This window comes from Aulostomus chinensis, chromosome 11 (genome assembly GCF_037954235.1).
Source record: "Aulostomus chinensis isolate RoL2024-O1b breed Wild chromosome 11, RoL_Achi_v1.0, whole genome shotgun sequence".
Classification (NCBI taxonomy): domain Eukaryota; kingdom Metazoa; phylum Chordata; class Actinopteri; order Syngnathiformes; family Aulostomidae; genus Aulostomus; species Aulostomus chinensis.
The window spans coordinates 9,603,430-9,628,358 of NC_141330.1; the positions used below are offsets into that span (position 1 = coordinate 9,603,430).

Below are 24,929 nucleotides of genomic sequence, written 5' to 3' on the forward strand. Positions count from 1 at the left end.
AAATGTCAAATCTGTTTATTCATGCAAATCATAAGTAAACAGGATTCACGCCTCCGTAACATTTTACGAGCCAGCCCCGGCCACATCATTCCCCTAAAACATACACATTATAGGCAGACAAAAGCTGAAAATACACAAAGTGCCAATTTACTTACAAAAAACAAGCCCAACAATCAAAGATGATCATTTGATGTAAACGTTGCTCACGTGTTCTAATATTCACTTTAATACAAACACATGGAACAAGCTACAGCTGCTCTGTTAAACAGCTGGTGTGTGAAGCGTCTGCGCTGGATGAAACCACGTTAGCAAAAACTGCAAGTCTACACACATGTAAACACCTTTGCTTTTTCCTAACCTAAGAATGACGTCATCAGTCCTTTCTCCACTAACATCCCAGTCCGCTCATGGACCCGATCCGATCCAATTTCAGGCCAAAGCATCCTCGGTTCCATCCCCTCCGTGAACGTTCTGGCTCTGCTCTCTTCTGACTGGTTAGGGCCCCCTTCAGCAGGCGCAGCCAGGGGGTCTCAGGCTGTGTTTGCACATCAGCCCATTTGGGAAACTCAGCTGCTTTGACCCCAGACGATAAGGTGGATTGCTCCTCTGGTGTGCTGTTCAACAGGTTCTCCAGATCGTCCAGGGTCAAAAGGTCATTATAGCTTTCCAGAAACTGCTCCATGAACTACACAGAGAATCAAAATTTAATTGTCAGGGAGTGTACAAGGGAGACTAATTCAATCAGCGATACATTTCATTACTTCCTCCGCTCCTCTTGTATCCTTCAGCCACTCAGAATTCTTCTCAACCCATTCTTTTCTGTCCCTCTATTCATCCCCATATCTACCCCCCAACCATCAGCCCCACCCCCTTCATACCTGCACAGCATCAGGAGAAGGGTGCAGAGCACGAGCCTCTGTGATCTCCAGGGGTGCCAGGAGGAGAAGAGCGGCACAGAGCAGCGCGGGACAAAGCATGGCGGGAAGTTGAGGAGCAGACGCAGGAGGACTGGAAACACAGCGGCTGCAAAGATTAAATCTGTGAAGACAAGATACATGAGCATCTTGGTTTGGTTTTCTGGTTTAAAGCACAAGTTCGAAAACTATTGTATAAAAGTGTATTATTCATTTTTGTACAAATACATCAAACCTGCAAATATACGCCGCATCAAATAGCAACAAAGTAGCACTTGCTTTCAGCAGTTCAACCTGATTGTGACTTGGTACATCTTAAATTCCTTTGATGTTTCTGTAACTTTCATATAATTTTTGTAAAAACAAATAAAACTAGTGAAAGTTAAGATTTGATCAATAACATCATGATCAATCTTTTTTTTTTTTTTTGCCTGCAACTGTCAATTAGTAGCTCTTTTTGGAGAAAAGCATCTTCTAAAGAAGTGTATATTAATTAATATTTGGTGTAGGAGTTGGTCTTCTGCACGCGGCTGCTCACTGCTCCATAGAGGATGGGCGAAACACAGAGGACAAATGTTACTGTACAACGTACATGTGACGGATAGTTTTTCTTCTTCTAAAGATTCTTAAAGGTCTAAACTCTCACAAGAGGAAAATTAAAGCCCTTTATTTTAGTAGAAAAGATTAAAAGAATGTTTTATCCTTCATATCTGCTGGAAAAGGTGGCTGGAATATGAAATATTAAAATAAAACAAAATGTAAAAATCAGCTCCACCTGTAGCTACATCTTAATACCTTCATTTTATGGAGAGATGACTTTCAAATATGTAAAATATTAGCGCTCACCTGTTTTCTAATGAAGCTCTGGGTGTCTTCTGCTCTTAAAGACTCTTCTCCATCTCTCAGCTACCTCTTTACTTGTCGGCACCTGCTGAGCGCATCACTATCTCACTCGCCTGGCTCCTCCTCCTTCTTCCTCTGTGATGGAATAGTGAGGATGATTTTCAGTCCTCTTGGCAGAAGCTGAATGTTGGGGCATCAGCTGGGATGCTGCAGAGGTTTTATAGAGCCAGAGACACCCCCCACCCCCACCCCCAACCTACCCATCACCACCACCTCCTCCTTTATTTGGTGGGATCATCATTGCCAAGGTGACTGTGTGGATTCTTCCTTGTGTGTCACACTACCACACATACACAAGGTCAGAGGCCAGCTCACGACTTTGTTGAGTTCCAAGTTGATGCTTTTTATGTCACATTTCTGAATTATACATTTCTCTGCGGTAACAATGCTCCTCGTGCATTATTAGCCTCAATCTCTCCCCTTTGTCTCTGTGGTCTTTCCCAGCATGCACTGACCTCCCCGCTCTGCTGGGTAAGTTACAGTCTGTCAGTGCCATCTGCTCCCTGTACCCCCCGTCGCCAAATTACAACACTAGCAAGAGCAGCGTGATCCAACACACCAGCGTCAAAGTTCAGCAGCCTCTGATTATTTCAAGTAAATAAACCCACGTAATTCCAAATGATGGTGGGCTTCATTTGTGTCCATCAATCTATTCAACCTTCTATTAACGATTAAGGCATCTACAATCAGCAAGACTTCATACCCAACACTCCATCATACAAACAGGGCAAATGCACGATTGCACACTTTGCACCCACTGAACACATTTTGACTGTTAAAACTGTACCGCCGCTGATGCAATCTACTGTTATCCTACTTGGCGAGGCGCTTTACATAACGTATCAATCATACATACAGAAATGCACCCCTCTCATCATTTAGGAGAGGACAATGTGTGGGTGCAAGAGTAGGCGAAAGGGAGAGAGAGAGATTAGTGGTGATGGGAGGAGGGGGGGGTTAAACTACCGAGCGTGTGATGTCAGTGAGGAGAGGAGCACTGTAAGAGGGAAAAGTAGGCAGTGGAGAGGAGGAGGAGGAGGAGAGGGAGAAAAGCACCAGGAGAGACATCTACAAAAGAGATTGATTGCAGGGAAACAGAACTGAAAGTGTCAAATTAACTGAGGCTAAAGCTTGATTGTAAACAAACATCAGAGGGGTGAGGGGTATCGTGTCTGCTGATGTAGAGAGAAACCTGTCGGGACAGGCTGTAAGACACCGACGAGACAATTGAGCGAAAGTGGAAATGAAGAAGAGGAGCATGTGAGGTAGTAACACTGTCTGGGCAAGCTGTGACAACCCATTAACCACCGCTGTCCAAACACGTCACACAAGCAGACATTCAAAGCTGCTTGTACTGATGGTATAAATTAACTTGACATAATCCAGAAACCCAAGTGGCTTCATGACTTCTCTACAGTGTTCAGCGGTTGGTGAGTGATGCGCTTCAAACAGAGACAACCAGAGGTTTTAATCAAACCACAACCAGGTTTATTAAAAAGATGTTTCGGTTCTTACGTCATTAGGATGGTATAGCTGGTGTTTAGCACCAATGTTAAAAATATACAATATTAAAGAGTAAAATATGTTAAAAAAATGCAAAAATTAAAGAAAAAGGGCATAAAAACAGATTTAAAAAGACAAAACAGGACAGTTGGAGATCAGTTTCTGAGGCGAGCTCGACGGGACGTGCGGGCAATTGGCGTCGTCACTTTAGGGGTCTCACTCTCCGTCATGACAGCATCTGGTGAAAACGAAATAAAGATTAGAGCTCTATGAAAGTAACGCCCATGTCCAGTATTGACATCCACTGATCTTGGATTAGTGCTGCAGTGATGCACCGCTCACTCTGGAGTGACGGCAGACCAAATCCTCTATAGATGCCAGGTGTGGCTCAGACCAGTGGTCTGAAACAGTTGGGCCCAGTTCACACTTGTGATGGATCACTCAGGACCCAGGTTGATAACAAATTGAGAGTTCCCATTATAAAAAGACCAGTTTAGACTAAGATTCTCACTGGTTCAAGCTGCCTGCAGCTGAGCTTGGCCCATCACCAGACTTAAAAGATAAACTGTCATGTAGTAGCAGGGCTGTGAACTAGCAGGTTTCAGACCGGTACGCTACAAGCTTCAACAAGGCTCTCTGGTAAGAACTGGCCTTGAAGCAGCATTTGTTCCTGCAACTGTTGATTTTTGCTGTGTATGGTGTCGACAAACACATCCATTCAGTTGAACCACTGATATTTTGAGTACATTCAAGGAAATACAATCTTATCTGGGTGCTCTGTCCGGAGTATTTGTTTGGTTCATTCCTTTGTGCGCTCCAGGTGAACCAAGTGGCTCAAGATTTCTGCACACTCGGAATCTGTCTCTACGTGCTTTAACCAGCCGTATGACACTGTTGTGTAAAACGGTACGTACTTCCACTTTCACAATGTGGTCTGTGTCACAGTTGCGTTCAAACTTATATCACAATCCATGTAGGCCTGAAACACTTGAGTGTTTGAGCAAAACTGCCAAACATTCCCCTGGTCCCTCCTCTAAAATCTGAGTGGTGCTTTTTTTGTTGAAACATTTTGGGTGTTCGTCAAAACCCATTTCAAATCAACCTGTGTTTAAAAAAAAAAAAAAAAAAAAAAAAAGTTCTTTTAGAACCTGGCGAAATCATTCATTTTCAGACGAACCACTGGCTGACCCCTCTGGTCTGGAGGGAGGAATCCCTGTCTGTTGTTTCAACAATTATTCAAGCTCGTCCTTTAACTTGTCACCTGCTTGCTCTTGACATGATGAATTAGAAACAGGCTTAGTTTTCAAAAGGTTCCAACTTTTGAGACGAAGGACAAAACAGAGGAACTGGCAAATGGCTTATAAAAAAACTTGCCCTCACCTTCCTCTTCCTCCTCTTCATCACTGCTGAAGGTAATCATGGGCTTCTTAGGTCTGCGTGATTTTTGAGGTGTCACAAAACTGTCGCCACCAACGCAGCTGGAAACAGAAGGCTTTGACTGGCCTGGAGGGAGCAAAGAGGACAGTTTATCAATGATAAACGTCAGGAGACGGTTCATCTGAGTGAGTAAAACCACTTATATATAGTGTTGCTATGCAAACGCTGACATGCAACCACCTCTCTTTGAGCGAGTTCGGCCTCTGGCAGGCAGAGGCGTATGCGTGACGGTCTTATCACTTGACCCTCCCTCTTTTTGGTTCTCCTCATCCATCTCAGGGCTTTCTACGTTCTCCAGCCCACGTGTGTGAACTGCAGTCAGACGCTTTTCAAACTCATCCACTTGGGTCTAGTCAACAAAAATAGCAGAAGTTAAACAGACAAAGACAACACTATTAACCGCCCCCCACTCATACACAACAAAATATTAAGCACCTTAAACTGGGGTTTGGCGCCTCGGCGGAGCTTGGCGGTGATGGAGAGGAGAGGCTGGTAGACGCCGGGTTCGGTCAATTTGTCACTGTAACACTCCCAGCACTCCTGCAGCCTCTTAAAACCTCGCTCACACATGGACAGCAGCGACAGAGAGATGGCCAAGTCACACCACTGACGCTCTGTCCTGAGGAGAGAAAGGAGAATGAGGGTGAGACTTGATTAGAAATTACGTAAAAAGCATTAAAAATCGGAGGTCTTTTCCTCATGAATAAAGCTTTGTACCGGCATTTGGACCAAATCGCATTTGCTATGAATGTTTTCTACCATAATTCACTTTGTCATTGTGTAATGTAAAATGCCCTTCCTTTGAGCTGAGTGTATGGATGAGTCAGAGGGAGACTGTCTCCCTGCGGAGTTGAGGGATGTAGATGGAACAACTGGCCTGTCCAGTCTTCAGTTTCCATGACAAGATGAGTGAATAGGATGTCAGAGTGTGGGTAATAGGTGAAGTGAACTGTGAACTCTAAATGTTGGATCTTGCTTTACACGCCCACTGAAAACCACTAATTACCCACGCAGCCGCCCCTGCACCTTTCACCGATGAAATAGTGCAGGACAGACCCAGAAATGAGCGTGAAGAAAAACAAAAAGATGCAGGTCAGAGGTGTCAGGATGAAAGGAAAAAGGGGAGGTGGAGATAGACTCACTTGGCGGTCCTGAAGCGCTGACATAATTTCTCTACCAGAGACTCTGTCTGTCTCTCTTTAGTGATGTAGGAAAACAGCTGTCTGAAATCAAAATAAAGCATCTAAACAATACTTTCAAAACAGATGAGCAGTCAACGCTCTCCTTGACAAAGCAGCCATGATGACACAACACTGCAGTTGTGGACCGGGGAAGCAAAGGGAAGTCGAACCACGAAGGTTCTTCAACTCACTTCATGATGGAGTTGAAGTCCTCAGCGCTCATGTCTCTTTCTGGGTCTGACAGTCGACTGATGATGTCTGGGAGAAGGTTGTAGATTGCGTTGTCCTGATAGGTAGAATTATTAATAGATTTAATAAAAAGGAAAGAAAGCCTTCCTAATTACTGAAACTTGCAAAGGCTCTGTTCTGCTCTGGATGTGCGTACCTTGGTGGCCAGCTCATTGAAGAAGTTCAGAGCCAAGCTGGCTATATGAGGCTCGGGGTCAATTAGCAGCACAGCCACTTCGCTGACTTGACCTTTGACCTTGAGCACATCCTTAAGCACCAACTGAGTTAGTACTGTCACAGCTGTCTGCCTCACTGACGGAACCTCATCACTGAGCCTGGAAAAGGGGAGGATGTCAAACGACGGGCCCATTAAACTTCCACCTCTTGGCTAATGAGGCAGAATCTCTTGCAACTATAGCAGGTCTAAGGCTCTACTTTGAGCTAATGCTAACATCAGCTTGCTAATATTGCTCAGAATAGCGATGCCAACATGGTGATGTTTTGACTCATCTTAATACAGCACATCATTTGTCAAATACCAGAGTAAAGCAGTTAACACTTTCATTTATTTGGTCATAAACCACAAGGATGACTGGGATGAACTTTAATGTTCCATGTGGAGCCATCGACAATTTTCCAAAGGAAGAATCGCGATGGCATTTCATTAAAAAAACAACAACAAAAACTACCAACAGCATTCAAATGGAATTGCGGACATACCGGCAAATATTCAGAGTTGTGGTATTTGAGGGACTTTTGATGGTTCAATTAGTAAACATTAGGGCCTGACCCATATATCAGCCTGTTTTGTTTTGTTTTTTTTTTATTATATATATATAAAAATATAAAAAACAACTTCGCAGCACATATAATGTTGCTTTAAAAATGCTGAGCACTTATAAACTCTTATTCTGTGCAAATGCAAGACAACAAGGCAAGGCAACTGTTTTGCTACTGGCTAGAAAAATGAACAGTGCTGAGCTGCATCTAAAATCAATCTTTGGTTGGTTGATTCTCAGCTTTCAGATTAAATACACCAGTTCTCACTTGCATAGCGCCACATTCAAATAGCAATGTCTGAATTGATGCCTAAAAACGAATGAGGTAGAACTACAATGCCTCTTTCACTTTCCCCATTTTGAGCAAACAAGGCCTCCTGTTAAAATTCTGAATCGGGCAGGATGTTGCTGAGACCAAACAAACATTCACAGCTTCAGCTGAACACAATTGGACTGGACAGTCTGTGACAGGGCAATCTGATAGCACTCTGAGACCAATTTAGATTTAGCCTCACACAAACCACCACAAGAAAAGAAACTCATTAACCATTTCTTCTTTATGCCGGAGAGCACGATTTCTGGCAAAGCATCAAAAACTTGTACATTGCACTTCCACATGCCAATGCAGAAGCTTACAACAGCAATGAACGAGGTAATTAGTTCTTAATGCTCTTATCAGAGGACTCCAGGGCAGCAGCTTTGAGAACAGTGGACTTGTTGGCATGTGGGAGAAAATAAGGGGACATTATGAAATGCTTATCAGGTAGAAAACACTAGGAGGCCTGAGACACATTATAAAGAACAGAATGTTTTACACATCCTAAACACCTCAATTTGAACATTGTCAAGGATTATAATTAAAAACACATCAAAGAGAAAAACTTTGTACAGGAGAACACGCATTAACCATTAAGGGTTTTAAAGTGAAATTCCCCACCTACAAATAAAGCCTCATTGGACCTTTGACTTCACCTGAAATTATTCCTGTCTGCTCGGCCAGCTGCTCTGTATAATTACAACTCACCAGCCATTGGCTCTCAGCACAGTCCATAACAAACCAGCAATTAGGCTGTTTGTTGTCTTAAAGTGCCCTCATCTAAGGCGGTTTAGGGCTCAACTCCAGTTCACGAGCGAGATCTCGCCAAGCCATAAACCACTGGACGGTTCCCATGGTAACACCGAGGTCAGCTTATGAGTCTGCCAACATAGATCTCAAAGTTTGTTTCTCCACTTAAAAGTGATGATGGAAAGAGTCAACTTTTCCCAATCATGTGGCTCAGTGGAGCATTGTGACAGTGGCAACACTTCAGTGGCTGAGACGAACACCACGCTGAGATGTGGTGATGGTGGGATCCAGCTGACGCAGGCTCAAGTGTACAAGTACAGGGAAATGTTAACCGAGATGAAATGTCATTTACAGTGTACCCACTCAGCTGAACCATCAAGCATAGAATGTTTCTTATAATCCAAACAAAGCTATGAATAATACTTTATGAGACTTATTGTTAGGAGTCAATTCATGTGGGAGTTGATGAGCTTGAACTGCTGTGTGGCAAATTAATTTAGTTTTAATGGGCTGATAGACTATATTAAGTCATTTTATTACCTGGCATAGAGATTCTGTGTCCAGGGCTCCAAAATGTTTGGGAAACGGACGGTAAGGTCTCCGAGGGCAATGATGGCATTGGCCCTGACTACAGGGAGAGTGGAGCGCTCCAGCACCGTGAACATCAGTCGGATATTCTCTTCACACACTGATGGACTGATTTAAGGGAAAAACATTAACAGCGATATCAAGATAAGATCAAGATTATGAGGGAACATGGGATGAAGGAATTTGTTTACCTAATCATCATGTACTGTGAGAGAGCCAGACAGGCAGCAGTGGTGAGCTGTGGGTGGGAGTAGCGTCCTGGGGAGCTGCAGACTCTCACCAGTAGGGGAAGAAATGCAAACAGCAGGTTCTCCTCTAAAATGAGGAGAGTTCAAGTTATATAAAAAGTAAATTTAAGTGACGATTTGAATATAGGGGATATTTTCTGGTGCAGTTTCAAAAATAGTGAAAGAGTGAAACAAGAACAATACCAGCAAGTAATTCTGTCTCACAGATCTTCTTAATAAGTTCAGCTTCTGTATCTTCTGCGGAGGCCCCAATCAGCCCAAGGTCTTCCTCCATTGTACTCTCATTGGCATTTTGCTGTTGGAAACAATTCAAATCTTGATAAAGGAGAAGCTTAACACAGCACATGTGATCATCTAGCTGTCTTGCTGGTTTGTTAAACAACCTGACAAGCTAGATCATATCCAGACCAGCATTAAAATGCTTCCTGATTGCTTTGATCTTTTTTTGGTAAAGTAGGCACACAAAGTGCATTGCTGCATCCTGCTGGTTAAACATAACAATGCAGTAGTTCTCAGAAAATTAATAGATATACATTTTAATGCTAAGAAATGCATTAAAATGTATCTAAAGCAACCAAATTCAATATTCTCTACTCAATATGCAAATTGTCAACTTCACCACATTTGCCCTTAAAATGAGCACTCACAATAGAACTTCTTTGGTTGATTAAACAGATATTTATCATTAATCTCCTTATTCCCTGATGGGCTAAACAATTATGAGCCATTTTTCATCTGACTTTGTCGCTGAAGTAAATCTCATCAAGCATCCTACTGAGATTTAGTCTGATTGCCAAAGTGCTTTTTTGCCACCCACTGACTTGTTGAGCATCGTGTGCCATTAGGCGTCTACAAAACTTCTCAAAAACAAGCAAATGACATTTAGGTCTGACAGCAATGTTAAACACGTCTTATGAAGATTTGATCCCTCAGACACCTGATCAGACTTTGGTAACGACACTATGACATTCTCAGAAAGTAGTCCAGTGTCTTAGGAAAACATCACTTTTACATTCAGTGCACATTGTTGAACATTTTGTTTTTGCTTCAAAAGCATGCAATCATTTTCTACAGCTGAGAGGACTTCCACATTCTCAAAAAAGTTGCAAATCTGTTTCCACCTTAGCCAATGTATTTCATAGCAGGAATACTTTTTCAGATCTTTATAAAGCCTTTGCAGACCTTAGCTTTGCTCGGGGGACCCTTTTCCTTCTCCTCCCTCTCCTCTGTCTCTACTCTCCTCCTCCGCAACTCGCTGCTCACACTGCGTTCAAGGTGAGACACCTGCCAAAAAGCCACGCAACCACACAGAGCCAGCAGCTGGGCCAGACACGCGCAGTTCACTGGAGGAGGAAGACACATGGGCACATGTGATTAGGGGAGGCTAAAATAGCAAGGAGTACTGGAACAGATCCCAACCTGTCTATAGAGAAGTCAAAGTGACTCAATTAGCACAAACTACAACTCAGAATGACCACAAGTGTACATCTCACTCACTGAGCGTGAGTCAATACACACATTCATAGATCCAATATGTATCCAAAACATTTTCAGACAGGGATTCTGTTCCATTTATGCAGGATTAAACTGCTGCACGAGGTTCCTGATGTTTACTAAATCCATTACGAAGAGGACAATTTTCAAGCGCTGGCCTCAATATGAACCAGCACTGCGGTGGTGGTGAAAGATGATTAGGAAGCTCAATTATAAATGACCCTTTACATGTTAATAATGCCTGTTTTGTAGACAAAGTGGAGGCACGTACAGATGCTACTTTATGTTCAAGGATGTTTTTGCTTAAGTGACATCTAGAAATGTCTAGGACATTTTCAGCCATTTACTGCTGCAGCAACATCACCCATAATTTTTAACACAATCACAGCTTGTTCATGTCCAAATTAGAGTAATTGGGGTCATAGAAATGGCAAACACAGTAGATGCAGTATCAGTTTGTACCAGTAAATGACTGGAAGGGTGTCACAGACAAACTGTGTGAATCAATCTTGATGTATTTGTGAATCTTTATAGTCACTTAAAAAAAAGGGGGGGGGGGGGGGCTAATGGAGAACTCACCTTGTTCACCTTGCTCACTGGGGTCTTGAGACCCGTCTTGTATTTGAACGTCACTCTTGTTGACTTCCCCACCATCAGCAATCTGATCTAATAAAAGACGAGTGCTGCGCTGGAGCAGCCGGGAGCACAGCTGGTCAGGGGATTCAGCTAGGAAGTAGATGAGACGGACAGCCTGTTCCATGAAACTCTGCCAGTAAGGGTCTTCCATCACAGCACCTGGAGAAAATACCAACAGAGAGCGTCAGCAGAATAAATCGAGTGAAAGCACAGACAAATGACATCAATTTCTCAATAAAAAAAAAAAGAAGGACCTGCGACTGACATTACCTTCAGCAACAGCTTGTGTGAGGCAGGTGAAGAGCTGATGTTCCTGGGGGAGTCTGAATGGAGCACCTTTGGATTGCTGGTAAAAATGACATTTTTTAAAAAAAAAACTTTAAGTCCATTTAAACATCTGTCACCATTATGGAAATAACTGATGTTGCATATTTTAATTTACAGTGTGACTCAGGTGCAATCAGAACATATTGAATATTGATCAAATGTTGCAGTCAATTTTTGCCAAGAGTTGTAATGATGGTAGGTGGGTAGGACTTTGAATTGTATTCTGTATTTGACAGGGTGCCAGTGAAGGTGATGAAGAACTGGTGTGGTGTGATCTCCTCCACGGGTCTTGATAAAGAGGCAGGTTGCAAAGTTTGAGGACTCAGTTGGTGGTGATGCTGCAGGAAAGACTCCTGCATGAAACAAGACTAGATGCCATGAATGCATGTGTGTTTGTATGAGGGTTTCCGCAGTAGTAGGAGTTTGGAATGGATGGTGAAAGTGAGCTTGGGGTAAACAGGGATTAAGGTAGTCTGGGAAACTGGTCTCATTACAGGAAAATTACTTTTGGCCTGGCAGTCTGGCCCACGGACTCACAGAAACACAGATAGGATGATGTAGCTCTTTAGCCATCAGGAAATGTTATAAAATCTTACCCTGACATGGTCAGTGATGCTGCAGATGGTGATAACAGTGTCTCTTGCCAGAAGAAAGTCTTCAGTCACTTTTTCTCCCAGACCCACAGAACAGAGAGTGTCCAGATTACTGAGGACCACCTCCCTTTCTGCCCTGTTAGATTAACATGCATACATTCTAAATTTACATTTTGGCAAGGAAGTATGAAGTATACATTTTCTGCTCTAAAATGTTCACACAGTTATGCCAAGGGAAGTCACAATAACGCTGGCCTACATCGACCAAACCGCTGTGCGCTGGCCTTGCCAGTGCTGGGCTGCTGCCCAGATAATGTGAGTGGGAGGACGGGTTAGGAAACGCACATGAGATTTAATAGGTTATGAACGCTGTTGGCTGGATGAAGAGAGGCAGCAGTGTGGGCGGACTACAGATAGTCTCTTTACTCTCACTCACTCTTCCCTACAGCAGTGACAGTCTTTGAGGTAGATCGAGGGGGAACAATAAAGATATATATATTCATTCCGTCAAATGCACAGAAAGAGACCTAGTTATGTGGTCGTGACATTGATTAAACTTAAGAGGAGCCGAGGCTGTGATTGTACTTCTTAGTAGACTTACTGAATGCCAAAATGCTGAGCAGGACCATCATTTAGGAAAAAGTACCTTAATGAAGTTTGGCATAACAGTTTAACTTATTTAGACAGGCTATTAAGTCAACTTAACTTCAATGCAGCAAAAACATAGTTAAATAACAAGATAACACTAGCTTCATAGTAAACTAGTAAGAGGCCAGATGGTAGATAGAACAAACACTGTTTCACTAACTAACACAGTGAGGATGAGAACAGTTTTAAAAAGAAATGATAATTTAAAACCAGCTGTAGGAACCAGAGTTGAGAGTGGACATTTAACTGGTCTCGTGAACTCTGTCCACCTAATTAAACACTTCCCAGTTAAAGATACTGGAATGAAGTTGCTTTTGGACAGCATTTTTCCTTCGTGCACAAAAAAACCCTAAACAAAACAAAACACTTACTAAACCTGCATAACCTTCTTTCGTCATCAGATCATGACATTAAAAGCTCTTATAAACCAAGAATGCAAAAGTGAAATTCATCATTTTACCGTGCAGCCATTCCCAGCAGCAACACTGCAGCTCGCCTGTATGAGGCAGAAGTCTCTCTTTTGCCAGTAAACCTCTCCCACAGGACCTGAACAACAGTGGACTCTAGACTGCTGCTACTGCCAAAAAACTCCTGCACCTACAGAAACATATGGATGGTTACAACTCCCCCTTTCGCTTTACAAGACAATATCTAAATGCAAAGTGTATTAGATATATACCTAAAAACCCTACATGTAAATGAGCAGTAAAAAGCATACTCACTATTTCTTCAAGACACTGAATTGTTCCCAGCGATGCATCCACCATCAGTTCAGAGAGACTGTCCACAAGTGTGTGGGCTTTCATCCTAACCAAACATAAAAGGTACTTTACTTTAACAACAGTGTGTACCTTTGGTTTGACGTATTGCCCTGTATCATAATAAGGTATTGACCTGTCATGTAGGCTGAAGATGGGAGGTAAACAACAGTAATGATCAAACCCTGATAATAATTTCACGGGTTAGCAAAACTGGTAATGGTTTAGCGACGATGGTTAACCAGGTAGCCCAATGTTAACCTGCTTGCTGAAATTACATGTAATTCAAAACAGCCCTTTGTAAATACAACACATTTTCTGATGGGATGACCAGATATTGTACTTTAGCAGCAAGAGTTGTACAGACCTAACAGTGTCTCCGTGTGGGTTTAGATAGAGACGCCTGTAGGCCTGAACGACTGCATCTTTGATGGCTGCATCCGTTGACCAGACCAGAGGCAACATCTTCCTCACCCCACTTACAGAGTTGGCAACACCAAACTCACACACAGTCACACAAAACTGCACAGCCTCCTGGACCACTGAAGGCACAAAACAATTTTGTAGAATTGCATTAATTATACATTCTGTAAATTGGTTCAATTAAAAAAAAACAAAAAAACAAAAACATAATTCAGTCCTGGGGGACTTAGTAAATGTTTAAATTATAATGATATTTTGCATTTGAACTGTAGAGCACATTAATCCACCTGAAGTGGTTTTCCTGTAGAGCATGGTGTTGATCACAGAGATTGCTCTCTCCACTTGCAGAGCAAAGGTTTCTGCATCTCTAAGGTACTGCACCAACATCTCTTGCTTCTTCAGCTCTCCATCCTCAGCCTGTCTCAGTCCATCCTTCTGTGGAGTGGGGGGCAGGTTCTGACTAAGCTCAGAAGTGTCCTCATTAGAACCTGAAGAGAGAGGGGGGGGGGGGGGGGGTTGGAATACCACAATCCTAATAATGAACTATTGCTACTTATCACTCCACACATCCTGTGGCTGCTACACGGCGATTAAGTGAAGTGAAGTCTCGTCGTGTAGAGCTTTTCACAGAGAGAGAGAGAACCACAGAAATATAAAGTGCTTTTCTACACCGAAGGACTTTCAGACCCAATTTCACTTCTCGCTTATGGACCAGATTCACTTTCTCTCAACTACAGCCGTCGAGACACGAGCCAGATTTCTGTTTTATGCATCCAACTACATTAATACTGTATTTGGTTTTGAGCACTGTCCAAACCACAAGCCTACAGACTAAAATTCAAAGCTACAATAAAGAATTATTAGAAGTTGTTTATTATGGGGACTCTTGAGACTGAGAGCTGAGTGAGGAATGAGTGGAGGTACCTTGTTTTAAGTGCAGTGGGTCTGTGCTCTAAAATATGTCCACTTAAAGTTTTAATAGCAGATACTGTAGATGCTTCTCTTTAAATGAAGTGACACTGAAGAGAAGGGAAAAAGGAAAAAAAAAAAAAACCTGCTCTAATGAAAAGGAAATGCAAAGAATGGAATCTTAGGTGTTCAATTTGGCCTCAATTAATAGCAGAGCACTCTTGAGTGATGCATCAAATGAAAGAAATGAGTGATAGGCTCACCTTTAAAAAGCTGAGCCAGACAGTCCATCAGTGTCTCTGGGTTGAGAGTAGACAGAGAAGAGAACAGCTCAGATTCAGGGAAGCAGCTGTGGGCTCTCACGCAGAGTCGCACAGCTTTCCTATGCAGGTGGGGAACAAACATTTCCCATGTCAAATTGTTGTGCGACAGGTTAAAAAAAAACAAAAAACGTCAGAAACCCTGTTGGGTGGTGACAACTCAACTTTTAGCAAGGATAGCAGTGATTAGAATCACCTGTATTTGCTGACACGGAGGTACTGAGCAATCATCACTGCAGTAGCTCTGTCATCCTCTGCCTCGTTCACTTCTTCCACATCCTCATCTTCCTCCTCCTGCTGTTCCATCTTTGCTTCACTTGTCTGCTCCAGTTCTGTCCTGACAACGATGAGCAGCTCAGGCTCCATAGCGGCCCACAGCTCAGATGCTTTAATCACAGCAACTGCGAGATACGGCAGAAATTGAAAAACAACAACAAAAACACATTCACATCAGGTTACATAGAATGACCTGGTGTTAAGGAATCATGTAGTATTAGGGCTGAGCAATTTTATAGATTCTGCGATATATATTGATATTTTGTTTCCCCAGAGTATCGATTTTTCAGCCGTGAGTATGGATACATTAAGCCCCATTCAAATCACTCATGTCCCGCACTTTGCAGGAAGAGCAATTAAGGTCTACCAGCCGCTAGTGTCGCTGTAGGGCAATTCTAGTTACCCAGACGCCGACCTCATCCAGTTAGAGCCGAGAGATGCAGGAGAATGGTGGCGAGCATTGTTCCCTTGAATTTTCCATGTGTCTGGGCATACACACAAGTTCCCTGAGCACACTGAGGATAAATGTGAGCAACATCAGTTGTGCACGCTGTAGCCACACACCAGTATCATACCTGTTCAACACCTGGGAGCATAGCAAGGTACATGGCTTATTAAAAGAATCAAATTACAGTAGTAATTTCTATTAGTTTACTTTTAATATTTTCGGGGGTTTACAATTCAACTGCTGAGCTACCGTCGTAGTCTCTTTTCTCTGCAGCACTGTTGTTAGCTCGCTAACCAGCATGGTGCCACGGCGCGTATGGGGAGGGCACCTTCACAAGGCACAGTCAATGCTATGATTGGCTGCGTAGCCTATCCTATCATTAGCTGGACATCTGTTATTCACCGAGTCGACGCGCTGCATAGATTTTCTTGTGAACCGACAATGTGCCAGTGGTGTGCGATTGCGCAAGCGCGCAGCTCAGAGGGAACATTTGCTGCGTCCGAATTGCCAAGTGGCAACCAACGACCTACTGCTACGACCTACCGCTACAGCCAACTCCTACATCCTAAATACGGCGGTACCATTCGGAAACCTAGAAGATGGGTGGTGAAGCACGACCTCTGCTGGCAGAACATAGATAGCGCAAATAGGTAGACAGCACCAACAAAAGCCCCACCTGATGGCCTGGCTGTTGTACTGCACTCCACTCTGAACGCACCTTTCACTCATCCTCTATTATGAAGCACATTAATGCACCTTTAGTCATCAACGACAATAAATGTTCGTGTTGCATAAGAATGGGAGACTGTTGGTGGCACAAACTTGGCTTGCGCGTAAACAAGTTTTTAGGGGACGAAGAAGACGTCCGCGGTGCATTGTGGGCCATAGGTAGCTCTGTAGGATGCACCTGAACCAACCTACGTGGGCTTGTTTAGGCTGGAATTTAGGTTGCGTATTAGGTTGCTACTCGCGCCAGTTGTGGTTTCGGACAGCCTACGACCCGACCTACTTGGCAATTCGGACGCAGCAACTGATGTACTCATCACTCTCACTCAAGCTGTCTGGAGAACCGTCGTTTTCGCTCATCAAGGCCAAAGATAAACTCGACAGTGATCTCAGTGGTGACTACAACAAACTGAAAATCACAGTACAGAAGCACAGTCATACACAAAACATGTCCTACCTCAACATAAATGTTTAAATAATCGCTAACATACGTCTATTTATAGACGTCCAAAAGACGTCTAAACAACATATATCCATCATTGATAATCTAAATAACCACTAATATTCGTGTATTTATTATATATTTCATCTGCCTGTCCATTGAATGTGGGCCACTTGCTCTTCCTTACATTCTCCATCTCAGTAGTTATGTGTAGCAGCCGTTTCCTCGGCTCACCAATGTTAGCTTGCTACCTTAACAGCTTAGACGGAACATTGATGTATTATCACTCCCACTCGAGCTCTCGGGGGTTTACAACTCAACCGTCCCTGTCTCTTACCTCTGCAGCACTGTTGTTAGCTAGCTAACCTGCACGGTGCCACGGCACATATGGGGAGGGCACATACGCAAGCACTGTCAATGCTATGATTGGGTGCGTAGCCTAAGTGACCCGTATCATATCATTGGCTGGACACCTGTCACTCACCGAGTCTATGCCCTACATAGATTTTCTTGTGAGCTGAGAACATGCGAGCCGTGCGCAATTGCTCAAGCGCGCAGCTCAGAGAGAACATTGGCAGAGAGTAGACAGACCACACAGATTCTGGTTCAGGCTCTTGTCATCTCACGCATTGATTACTGCAACTCTCTTCTGGCAGGCCTCCCTGCATGCTCATTCAAGCCTCTGCAGATGATCCAGAATGCAGCAGCACGTCTGGTCTTCAACCAGCCCAAAAGGGCACATGTCACCCCGCTGCTGGTTTCTCTTCACTGGCTTCCAATGGCAGCCAGGATCAAATTCAAGGCACTTCTCTTGGCTTACAAAACAATCACAAGAACGGCTCCAGCCTACCTGGAATCCCTGATCCAGGTCTACTCTCCTTCTCGCCCACTACGCTCTGCATGCGAAAGACGCCTGGTGCTTCCAGCCCAGCGCTGCTCCAAATCTCTAGCCAGACTCTTCTGTCGTTCCCAAATGGTGGAACGAACTACCGAACTCTGTGCGTTCTTCTGAGTCCTTTTCTACTTTTAAGAGACAATTGAAGACTCAATTGTTCAGAGAGCACCTAGGCACTTAACCTGACTCTTCTCCTCTTTGTCCTGTGGGGTAGAATAAGTCAGAGGGTCCAAGACCCAGCACTTAGTGATTATGTAGCACTAACTGTGTTGTGTGATGTTGTATGTTTGTCACAAAAAAAAAGGGAGGGGGGGCCACACTTCTTCTGCCACTAGATGGTAGTACCTGTGACCAAATCACAACTGAAGCACTTTTGTGCTTCCTATGGGCTTTTCCTTAATTAAGTCTAAATTCTTGCTTGTGTTGTACGTCGCTTTGGACAAAAGCGTCTGCTAAATTAAATTGTACAATTGTAGTCCAGGGCTTACGTACGGCAACGCAGATGTGTGGGAGCATTTGGGTTCAAAAACAAAAAGGAACGTGGCAATTTAGACAAAAGTAAGGCAGTTTGCAAACTGTCACACAAACGCTAATTGAATTATTGGCTGCCATGGTTTATTTTTAGTTAACCTGGTGGCTAGACTGGCTCGTAGCTACCTCATATGTTCAGTATCAAGCTAAAAAAGCTGCTAAAGGCCACTTGCTGCACTTGAACTCTCCATTGCTCACTTTACTTTTCAAAAGCGTGCAAGCTACAATTTGCACTAATTTTCAATAAATGAAACTAATTCTCACCATATCTTTGATTCATCTTGTCCAGCATTTGCAAGCTGCCAGTCAGAGCCATATATTGTGTAATTGATGCTTTCAGTTCAATTAATTCAATGCAAGTCAATGGAACACTCACAAGATGTCACCAAAATCACTTTGTCCCTTTAAAATATTTCATAAAAAAAGGCTGTAAGTGTATCGAATTGTATCATGAGCTGAATATCGTGATATATATCGTATCGTGAGAGTCGTGTATCGGTACAGCCTTATGTAGTATTAGGACAGGAACACAAACTATTCTCTGGACATCTAGTGTGTAACTGTCCCATTTCCTCTTCAAACCTTAAAGATGATTGATCATCATTTCCAGCCCCACCTTATAACTCTGGGAATACACTTCAGTAGCTTTGTAAAAGCAAATAACAGAAGTCTGTACATTGACTAAAGTCCCGTTCATAATCCTTGTATTGTGATGTTGACAAATTAGCACCTGAAGTTGTACATACAGGATTTTTGATCTTTATGACTTGAAAAACAGAAAACAGTGACAGCAGCCACAAGAATATATTCGCCATGCTTGGAATGAAATGATGATACATTAAATCAGATTGAGTGATACATTGGAAAATTGTGTAATTTGAACATTTCTGACAAAAGTCTACCAAAATACAAGGACACTAGCTAGGTAGAAATCACCCCACTGGCTCATGCATGGAAAAGTGGTTTTCCACAGGGTTCCTCTCTTTACTACTTGGATGTTGTAAAAACTGGTATTGCAACAAAGAATCCTGTGGTATCACAACTGGACTATTAACTACTAAAGTTACATGCAAAAATTCTGACACAGCTGATGTTGGGAAGCATCGGATTTTGATTGTTGCCCTCAGATTACCAAAGAAGCAACTCATAGCTGACTGAATACCAAGGACAGCTTGGTGAACTCCTCACCACTCACTCACTCACACACACACGCACACACTGTTGGCTGCTACCCCATAATTCCTCCAATGTAACTTCAAAAGAAAAACTTCTGGTCAAGCCGAGACGGTGTAGGCAGGCCCTTACAGCAGAGCAGGAATTCTCCCCTGCACTGCCAAGATTACCTGCCAGTTGAGGCAAGAAGACACCAGCTGTCACCCAGTCAGCTCATATTCGCCTTGGTCTCATCATTGGGCAGAATTTCGCATTTACGTCCAAGTATTTATTCAGTAAAAAAGGAACACAGTGGATCCTCACCTGGTGCTTTCGCCCCCAGCTTCTCCTTCAGCTCTCCGAGTTTAGCCATCTCTTTCTCCAACTGTTTCTTCAGATCTGCACTGCTCAACTGAAAGACACAAGAAAAAGCTCCAGTGAGATCAAGACTTTGCGATCCCAGAGAAAGTCCCAAAATCAGGCTGAATTTAGTTACCTTGCAGCTATAGGGGTTGTGTGCAATGAATGCCGCCAACAGTTGGATGGCACTCTTCACCACGTTTATAGATTTGTCAATCAGTCGTCCCACAGTAAGCTCCATCACTTCACAGTACCTCAACAGGGGTAGTGCCTGAGCACACAAACCATTTCAATGACAGAGTGGGACTTGATCATGCATTTAAATACACTCTAATCCAGAAGACATACTCTGCTGTTGACGACACGTGTGTAGACTTGCAACACACGTGTTCTGACGTGCGAGTGTGTGTCATGCAGATGTTCCTGCAGTGTGTCAAAGAAGCGGTCACGGTCAGCTTTACCAGCCTCATCAAGGCCATCACCACATAGGACACGCACAAGGATCTCTCCCAGCACCTCACACACAGCAACACGCATCATATGGCTCTGGAAAACATAAACAGGGTACAAGTTCACATTTGATCATGGCAATACATAGTAGTGTATTTCTTTATGAAATGGACATCAGTTTTTCTTAACAGGATAGAAATCCAATGATAGAAGGTTGGCCACGCTAAGGTGTGCAGTACCTCCCCTTCTAGGTGAGTGATAAGCACACTTATGTTGGGGATCATTAACTCAGGAACCAGGCCACTGAGTTCTGACAGGAAGGAAGCAAATGCTTTGACCCCTGAGCCCTCTCTGGCCAGCTCCTCACTGGACTTTTGACCAATCTCCCTAAAAAGGACAGGAAAATGACAAGGCATTCAGAAAATTACATTTAAAGACATGTAGCTTCTTCAAAACATGCAGTACAACACAGAACCCATCTAGACACCACCCTGAGGAGCAGTAAGAGGGAATGCAAATGTCAAAATCTGATTCACCAGACACGAAACTGACTTTACCCTGCCAGCTCCCGAGTACAAAGGCTGTGTGTCAGATAGAGGACGTTTCCTCAAATGCAAGGAGGCAGGTACTCAGAAAGCATCTTTGAGATGCTACATCATCAAACCCCTACATCCTTCAGTATACCAAGGACTGGATCCTACTTTCAGAAAATTTAGAGAGAGGATTAACAATTCTACGTGCACATGACGTGATAGGCTACGTATGTGAAGCAAAGCGAGGCAGGAGTGACAACTTCTCCACTGCAGTAAGCAATATACGTCATTGTCCCAGAGAAAAATATTTTAGCATGCTGTCTGACATCTTGGGGACAGCTTCAGATAAAATGCAGTTTGCTGTCAGCAAGAATCTTTGTTGCTGCCTACCACATTAGTTTGTCAGAAGATAAGTTTCACTGTTGCTTTGGCCAGATGATTGCCTAACCTCTGTTAACTACGTCACCATATCTCAGTCAGTCAATAAAAATTTCAGATGGTGTTTAAGGATGTGCTCAAGGTCAAAGGTCAAGTCAGAGATGTAGCTGATCTGCTTATTGACCCCCGAGTGCTCTGCTTACTGACCCCGAGCCTCATGAAGCCAGGGTTAGCCTTTGAGAGTTGAGTATGGACTGGCACCAAAATTTCAACAAATGTAAAGATCGCTAAGACAGTTTTCCAGTAGATGATCATGTATCTTACAATGCCATCTTGTGTGACATGTTTACAGAACAACATGAGGACTCTAGTCTAAGAACACTGTCTGGTGCTTGTATGAGAATCAGCGACAGATTTTCCAACAAAAGCTGGGGATTCCTCAAGAGAACAAAGAATCCATTCATGTGTACCGACCTTATTACTTCTCCTATGATCGTCCTGCTCCCATACTCTGTGCTCCACACAGCAACAGCCTGGGCAAACACAGATGGCAACTGCTCAAAGTGTTGCAGCAACTGGATCACCTTCACACTTGCACCTGTTGAAAAGTACATTGATAAATATCACCAAAACCCAAAAGATGACTATGCAGGTTTTAGCCATGACTGCACAACCAATGTTCATTTTACCAAAAACACTTCGGTGTCCTATTACAAATTCATGTTGTAAGAGTTCAAAGGCCAATAAAAGAACTTAATACAACACTATTAAGTACAACGTACCAGAAAGACTTAATATTTGCACATAAAGAATTAATTCTGGCTATGAATTCTGATACTCACCCAGGAGGTGGTTGTACTTCTTGATCAGCACCCCAAGGAGGTGGATTATACCATCTCTGGTGGGTTTGCTCTTGACGTGGCTAATAGTTGGGTTCTCAAGAAGTTTGTAGCAGCAGCAAGTCACACAGCTGGGAGAACATACAAAATATGCGATTAAGCCATACATTTTGCAATTGAATTAAGCCAAACCATCGTCAATGCTGGACATAAATCCAGACAAAATAAGGGGGGGGGGGGGTCACACTAGATGAGATGACTAAGCCAAACATGGTACTTTTGGGCGCATGGAAGTACCTGATGAATTCTTCCTCCACCAACGAGAGGCTCCAGAGGGAACGAATGTCCAGCTGGAGAAGCTGTACAAGAGCCTGCAGCACATTTTCCCTCTCAGAGTCCCAATGCAGCAGTCCTTCCCCAGCTTTGCCTTTTTTACCACCCTGAGCAAAAATAGACCATCTGATCAATTCAAATCTGACAGTAGAAAGTGACAGACCTGGACAATTCCTTAACATTAATAAACAATACATGCCCTCAGATTACCAAAGAATGAAGCTCATACAAACCAGACCATCTAAAAAGAGACGATGTCTTTGTCAGCTGATACATGTACATTCATACAACACACACACTCACATCACAAACAACATCCATACATTGTTTGACATCTTCTACCTGTCCCAAAACATTGCTTGTACAAGGGGAACAGGCTGTAGTAGAGGGTGACAACTTCACTGTGGGTGGGCCCTTACAGCTGTGAAATATAACTATAACACAACCAAGATTACCCACCAAACAGCAGACTAGACATCATAATCTCTTGGTCTGACCGGTCACAAAGCTGCCATGATCTCATCAGTGGGCATTTAAATTTCCTTAAATGAAATAACCAGTTATCTAAGACATCACCAAAGTAAATCATAGGTATGTTACCAATCAAAATACCTTCCCAGGTACTGTAACAATACTCTGCCTGTAGGAGTCACTTTCAAGGGTCTCTGTGATTTTGCAGAGCAGGTAGACACTCATTTTTACAGCATTGAGGTTTGCTTTACGGTCTGTAGAAGAGAAGGCGGTAGAGACAAGGAGTGACGGCAGAGATGTGGCCAGGCTGTTCACCACTGCAAGACAGAATACAAAGAATGTGAGATCGCCCCATCATATCAAGGTTGATCTTTGTGATTTTAAACATAATATACAAAAGTTGTACCTTGCACAAGTAGTTCAAGAGTGTCTTCTTTCACATTCAGCTCAACTGAGTTGGAATGCCTGAAAAAAGAGAAAGTAGTTTAATTTTTTAAAAATAATTTATAGCATTACAAAGTGCGATAGAAAAGCATACTGTAAAACACTGTAGCCTGTGTCAAAGTGCTCCAAAATACACAAAGGTCCTTGGCTCCTCAGTGCCGCTTTGAATCCTGTTTAGGAGAAACAGAAACACACAACCATAAATCAAAGTGCCTGACATTTCTAATAAGTATCACATAATCTTGTGGACCACTTACTGCTGACACAGGATGGTAGTTGTTTTGGGGAGACCACATCCTGCACAACGTACTGGTTGATCCCCCCAGTCTTTACCAGGTCGCCCACGCACACAGGCACAAAAAAGTCCCACGACATCCCTGTGAGACACAGAAAACTGAGTAGTTGGTTATCGTTGTAAAAAAATAAAAAATAAATAAATCGATCGTTCTTCTATACCGTCAAGCTTACTTACACAGCTAAAAGATGTTTACCCCATTAACTCAAAGACTGAAGACTATAGCTAGCTAGGGAATTATTGCACTTAAAACTTATTTTAAACTCCCAGCAAACGCTTGTCAGTCCCACGTAAGGAATAGATTAACCGTTTAAATAAAAAAAGGTAGGCTTTTGTTCTTGTGCGTTTAGGTTGCCAGGAAAGTAGCAGCAATTGTTTGTAAAGTTAGCATGCTAACTAGTGGCTAACACTATTTACGTGTTAGCATTCTTGATGATTAACGGATTGTTATCAACACATGTAGCTTCTAATAATTAACAACTCGATTTCTAAAGTTTAAGACGTCTTACATACCGGTGATACTTGCAACCACACTTGCCACAGTCACGACCTTTGAAGACGAAAGTTTTGTGTGGTCCGCCGCCTGCAAACCGTCAGTCCGCAGATTTTCAAATTCTCTTTGGACATCGCGCCAAAGCAACGAATCTGTTACGTCACAAGTGCGCGACTCCTTTTTTTTTTTTTTTGGGTCCTTCACCCAACACCCCCACCTACTGGAAAATAATACACAGCGTTTGAGAGACTATAAAATTAAACCACTTACAAATTAACTACATACAAAAAGATTTCACCGGTTATTTTGGTAATTTTAGAATCACACCTACATTGCTGCCATAAATGCAATTGAGGGTTTTTTTCCTTAGCAATTTTGACATGAAATAACCTGGAAACAGGTGTTTCAGATGACATTAATCCAGGTTCTGTTCTTGCTAAATTGCTTACACCTGTTTCCCTACTATTTTATGCCAAAAGGACATCTATGAGATTTTTTTTTTAATATTATACCAAAAACCATCAATCTATACTATCACTTCATTTTCAGCAGATGCTTGTGTTAATTTAATTAAATATTTTATGGCAGATGTGTTTAGATTTTTTTCAAGACCAGGAGGTAACAAAGGTAATACACTGGGTTGGTTCAAGTATTTTGTAAATGTGGAAATATCAAGCATGTTCTTAACCTGGATAACTGACAAGTTCCCAGTATATCAAGACTTTGTGAGAAAAATGACCACACAGACAAGTGTCTGAGGTAGTAGCTGTATTCAAATGACTGAGAACACAATCACACCCTCTCCCTGGTACCAATGTTTCAGCTACAGAAATGACAATACTTTTCCCAAAGTGTCTTGCTCTCAAAACAGCACTCAATCCAATGTTAAAATTGAATGGTTTAAGTCA

General features: G+C 42.8%; 2 protein-coding genes and 2 non-coding genes across 4 annotated transcripts; all 4 read right to left on the reverse strand.

Moving 5' to 3' along the window:
• Positions 1–1,931, reverse strand: nppcl (natriuretic peptide C-like). The gene is made up of 3 exons (XM_086218235.1): positions 1,761–1,931; positions 879–1,038; positions 1–685 (listed from the first exon to the last, which is right to left on the reverse strand). Exons 2-3 carry the CDS (start codon positions 975–977, stop codon positions 389–391), a joined length of 396 nt encoding a protein of 131 aa, XP_086074361.1. The 5' UTR covers positions 978–1,038; positions 1,761–1,931; the 3' UTR covers positions 1–388.
• Positions 1,932–3,291: 1,360 nt separating this feature from the next.
• ncapd2 (non-SMC condensin I complex, subunit D2) lies at positions 3,292–24,227 on the reverse strand. The gene is made up of 32 exons (XM_086218236.1): positions 24,042–24,227; positions 23,491–23,610; positions 23,328–23,403; positions 23,196–23,254; positions 22,931–23,106; positions 22,283–22,425; positions 21,989–22,116; positions 21,621–21,744; positions 20,475–20,622; positions 20,134–20,331; positions 19,922–20,056; positions 19,750–19,837; positions 15,152–15,356; positions 14,899–15,017; positions 14,014–14,214; positions 13,671–13,845; positions 13,268–13,352; positions 13,006–13,142; positions 11,901–12,033; positions 11,248–11,323; positions 10,921–11,136; positions 10,030–10,190; positions 9,031–9,142; positions 8,791–8,914; positions 8,552–8,707; positions 6,324–6,501; positions 6,130–6,224; positions 5,900–5,980; positions 5,193–5,376; positions 4,938–5,106; positions 4,701–4,823; positions 3,292–3,558 (listed from the first exon to the last, which is right to left on the reverse strand). The coding sequence occupies exons 2-32, from the start codon at positions 23,606–23,608 to the stop codon at positions 3,476–3,478; spliced, it is 4,206 nt and encodes a 1,401-aa protein (XP_086074362.1). The 5' UTR covers positions 23,609–23,610; positions 24,042–24,227; the 3' UTR covers positions 3,292–3,475.
• Positions 19,392–19,688, reverse strand: LOC147253182 (small nucleolar RNA U85). The gene has a single exon (XR_015118623.1). It is a non-coding gene; the product is annotated as a small nucleolar RNA U85 (small nucleolar RNA).
• On the reverse strand, positions 22,515–22,849 carry LOC147253183 (small nucleolar RNA U85). Its single transcript, XR_015118622.1, has one exon. It is a non-coding gene; the product is annotated as a small nucleolar RNA U85 (small nucleolar RNA).
• Positions 24,228–24,929: the final 702 nt, after the last annotated feature.

Coding starts and splice junctions, on each gene's coding strand:
- nppcl (XM_086218235.1), bottom strand. CDS start 977: ATGCTTTGTCCCGCGCTGCTCTGTGCCGCTCTTCTCCTCCTGGCACCC. Junction 686..878: donor CTTCTCCTGATGCTGTGCAG/GTATGAAGGGGG, acceptor TTCTCTGTGTAG/TTCATGGAGCAGTTTCTGGA.
- ncapd2 (XM_086218236.1), bottom strand. CDS start 23,608: ATGTCGTGGGACTTTTTTGTGCCTGTGTGCGTGGGCGACCTGGTAAAG. Junction 8,915..9,030: donor TGAGACAGAATTACTTGCTG/GTATTGTTCTTG, acceptor TCCTCATTTTAG/AGGAGAACCTGCTGTTTGCA. Junction 6,502..8,551: donor ACACAGAATCTCTATGCCAG/GTAATAAAATGA, acceptor CCCCTTTTCCAG/GCTCAGTGATGAGGTTCCGT.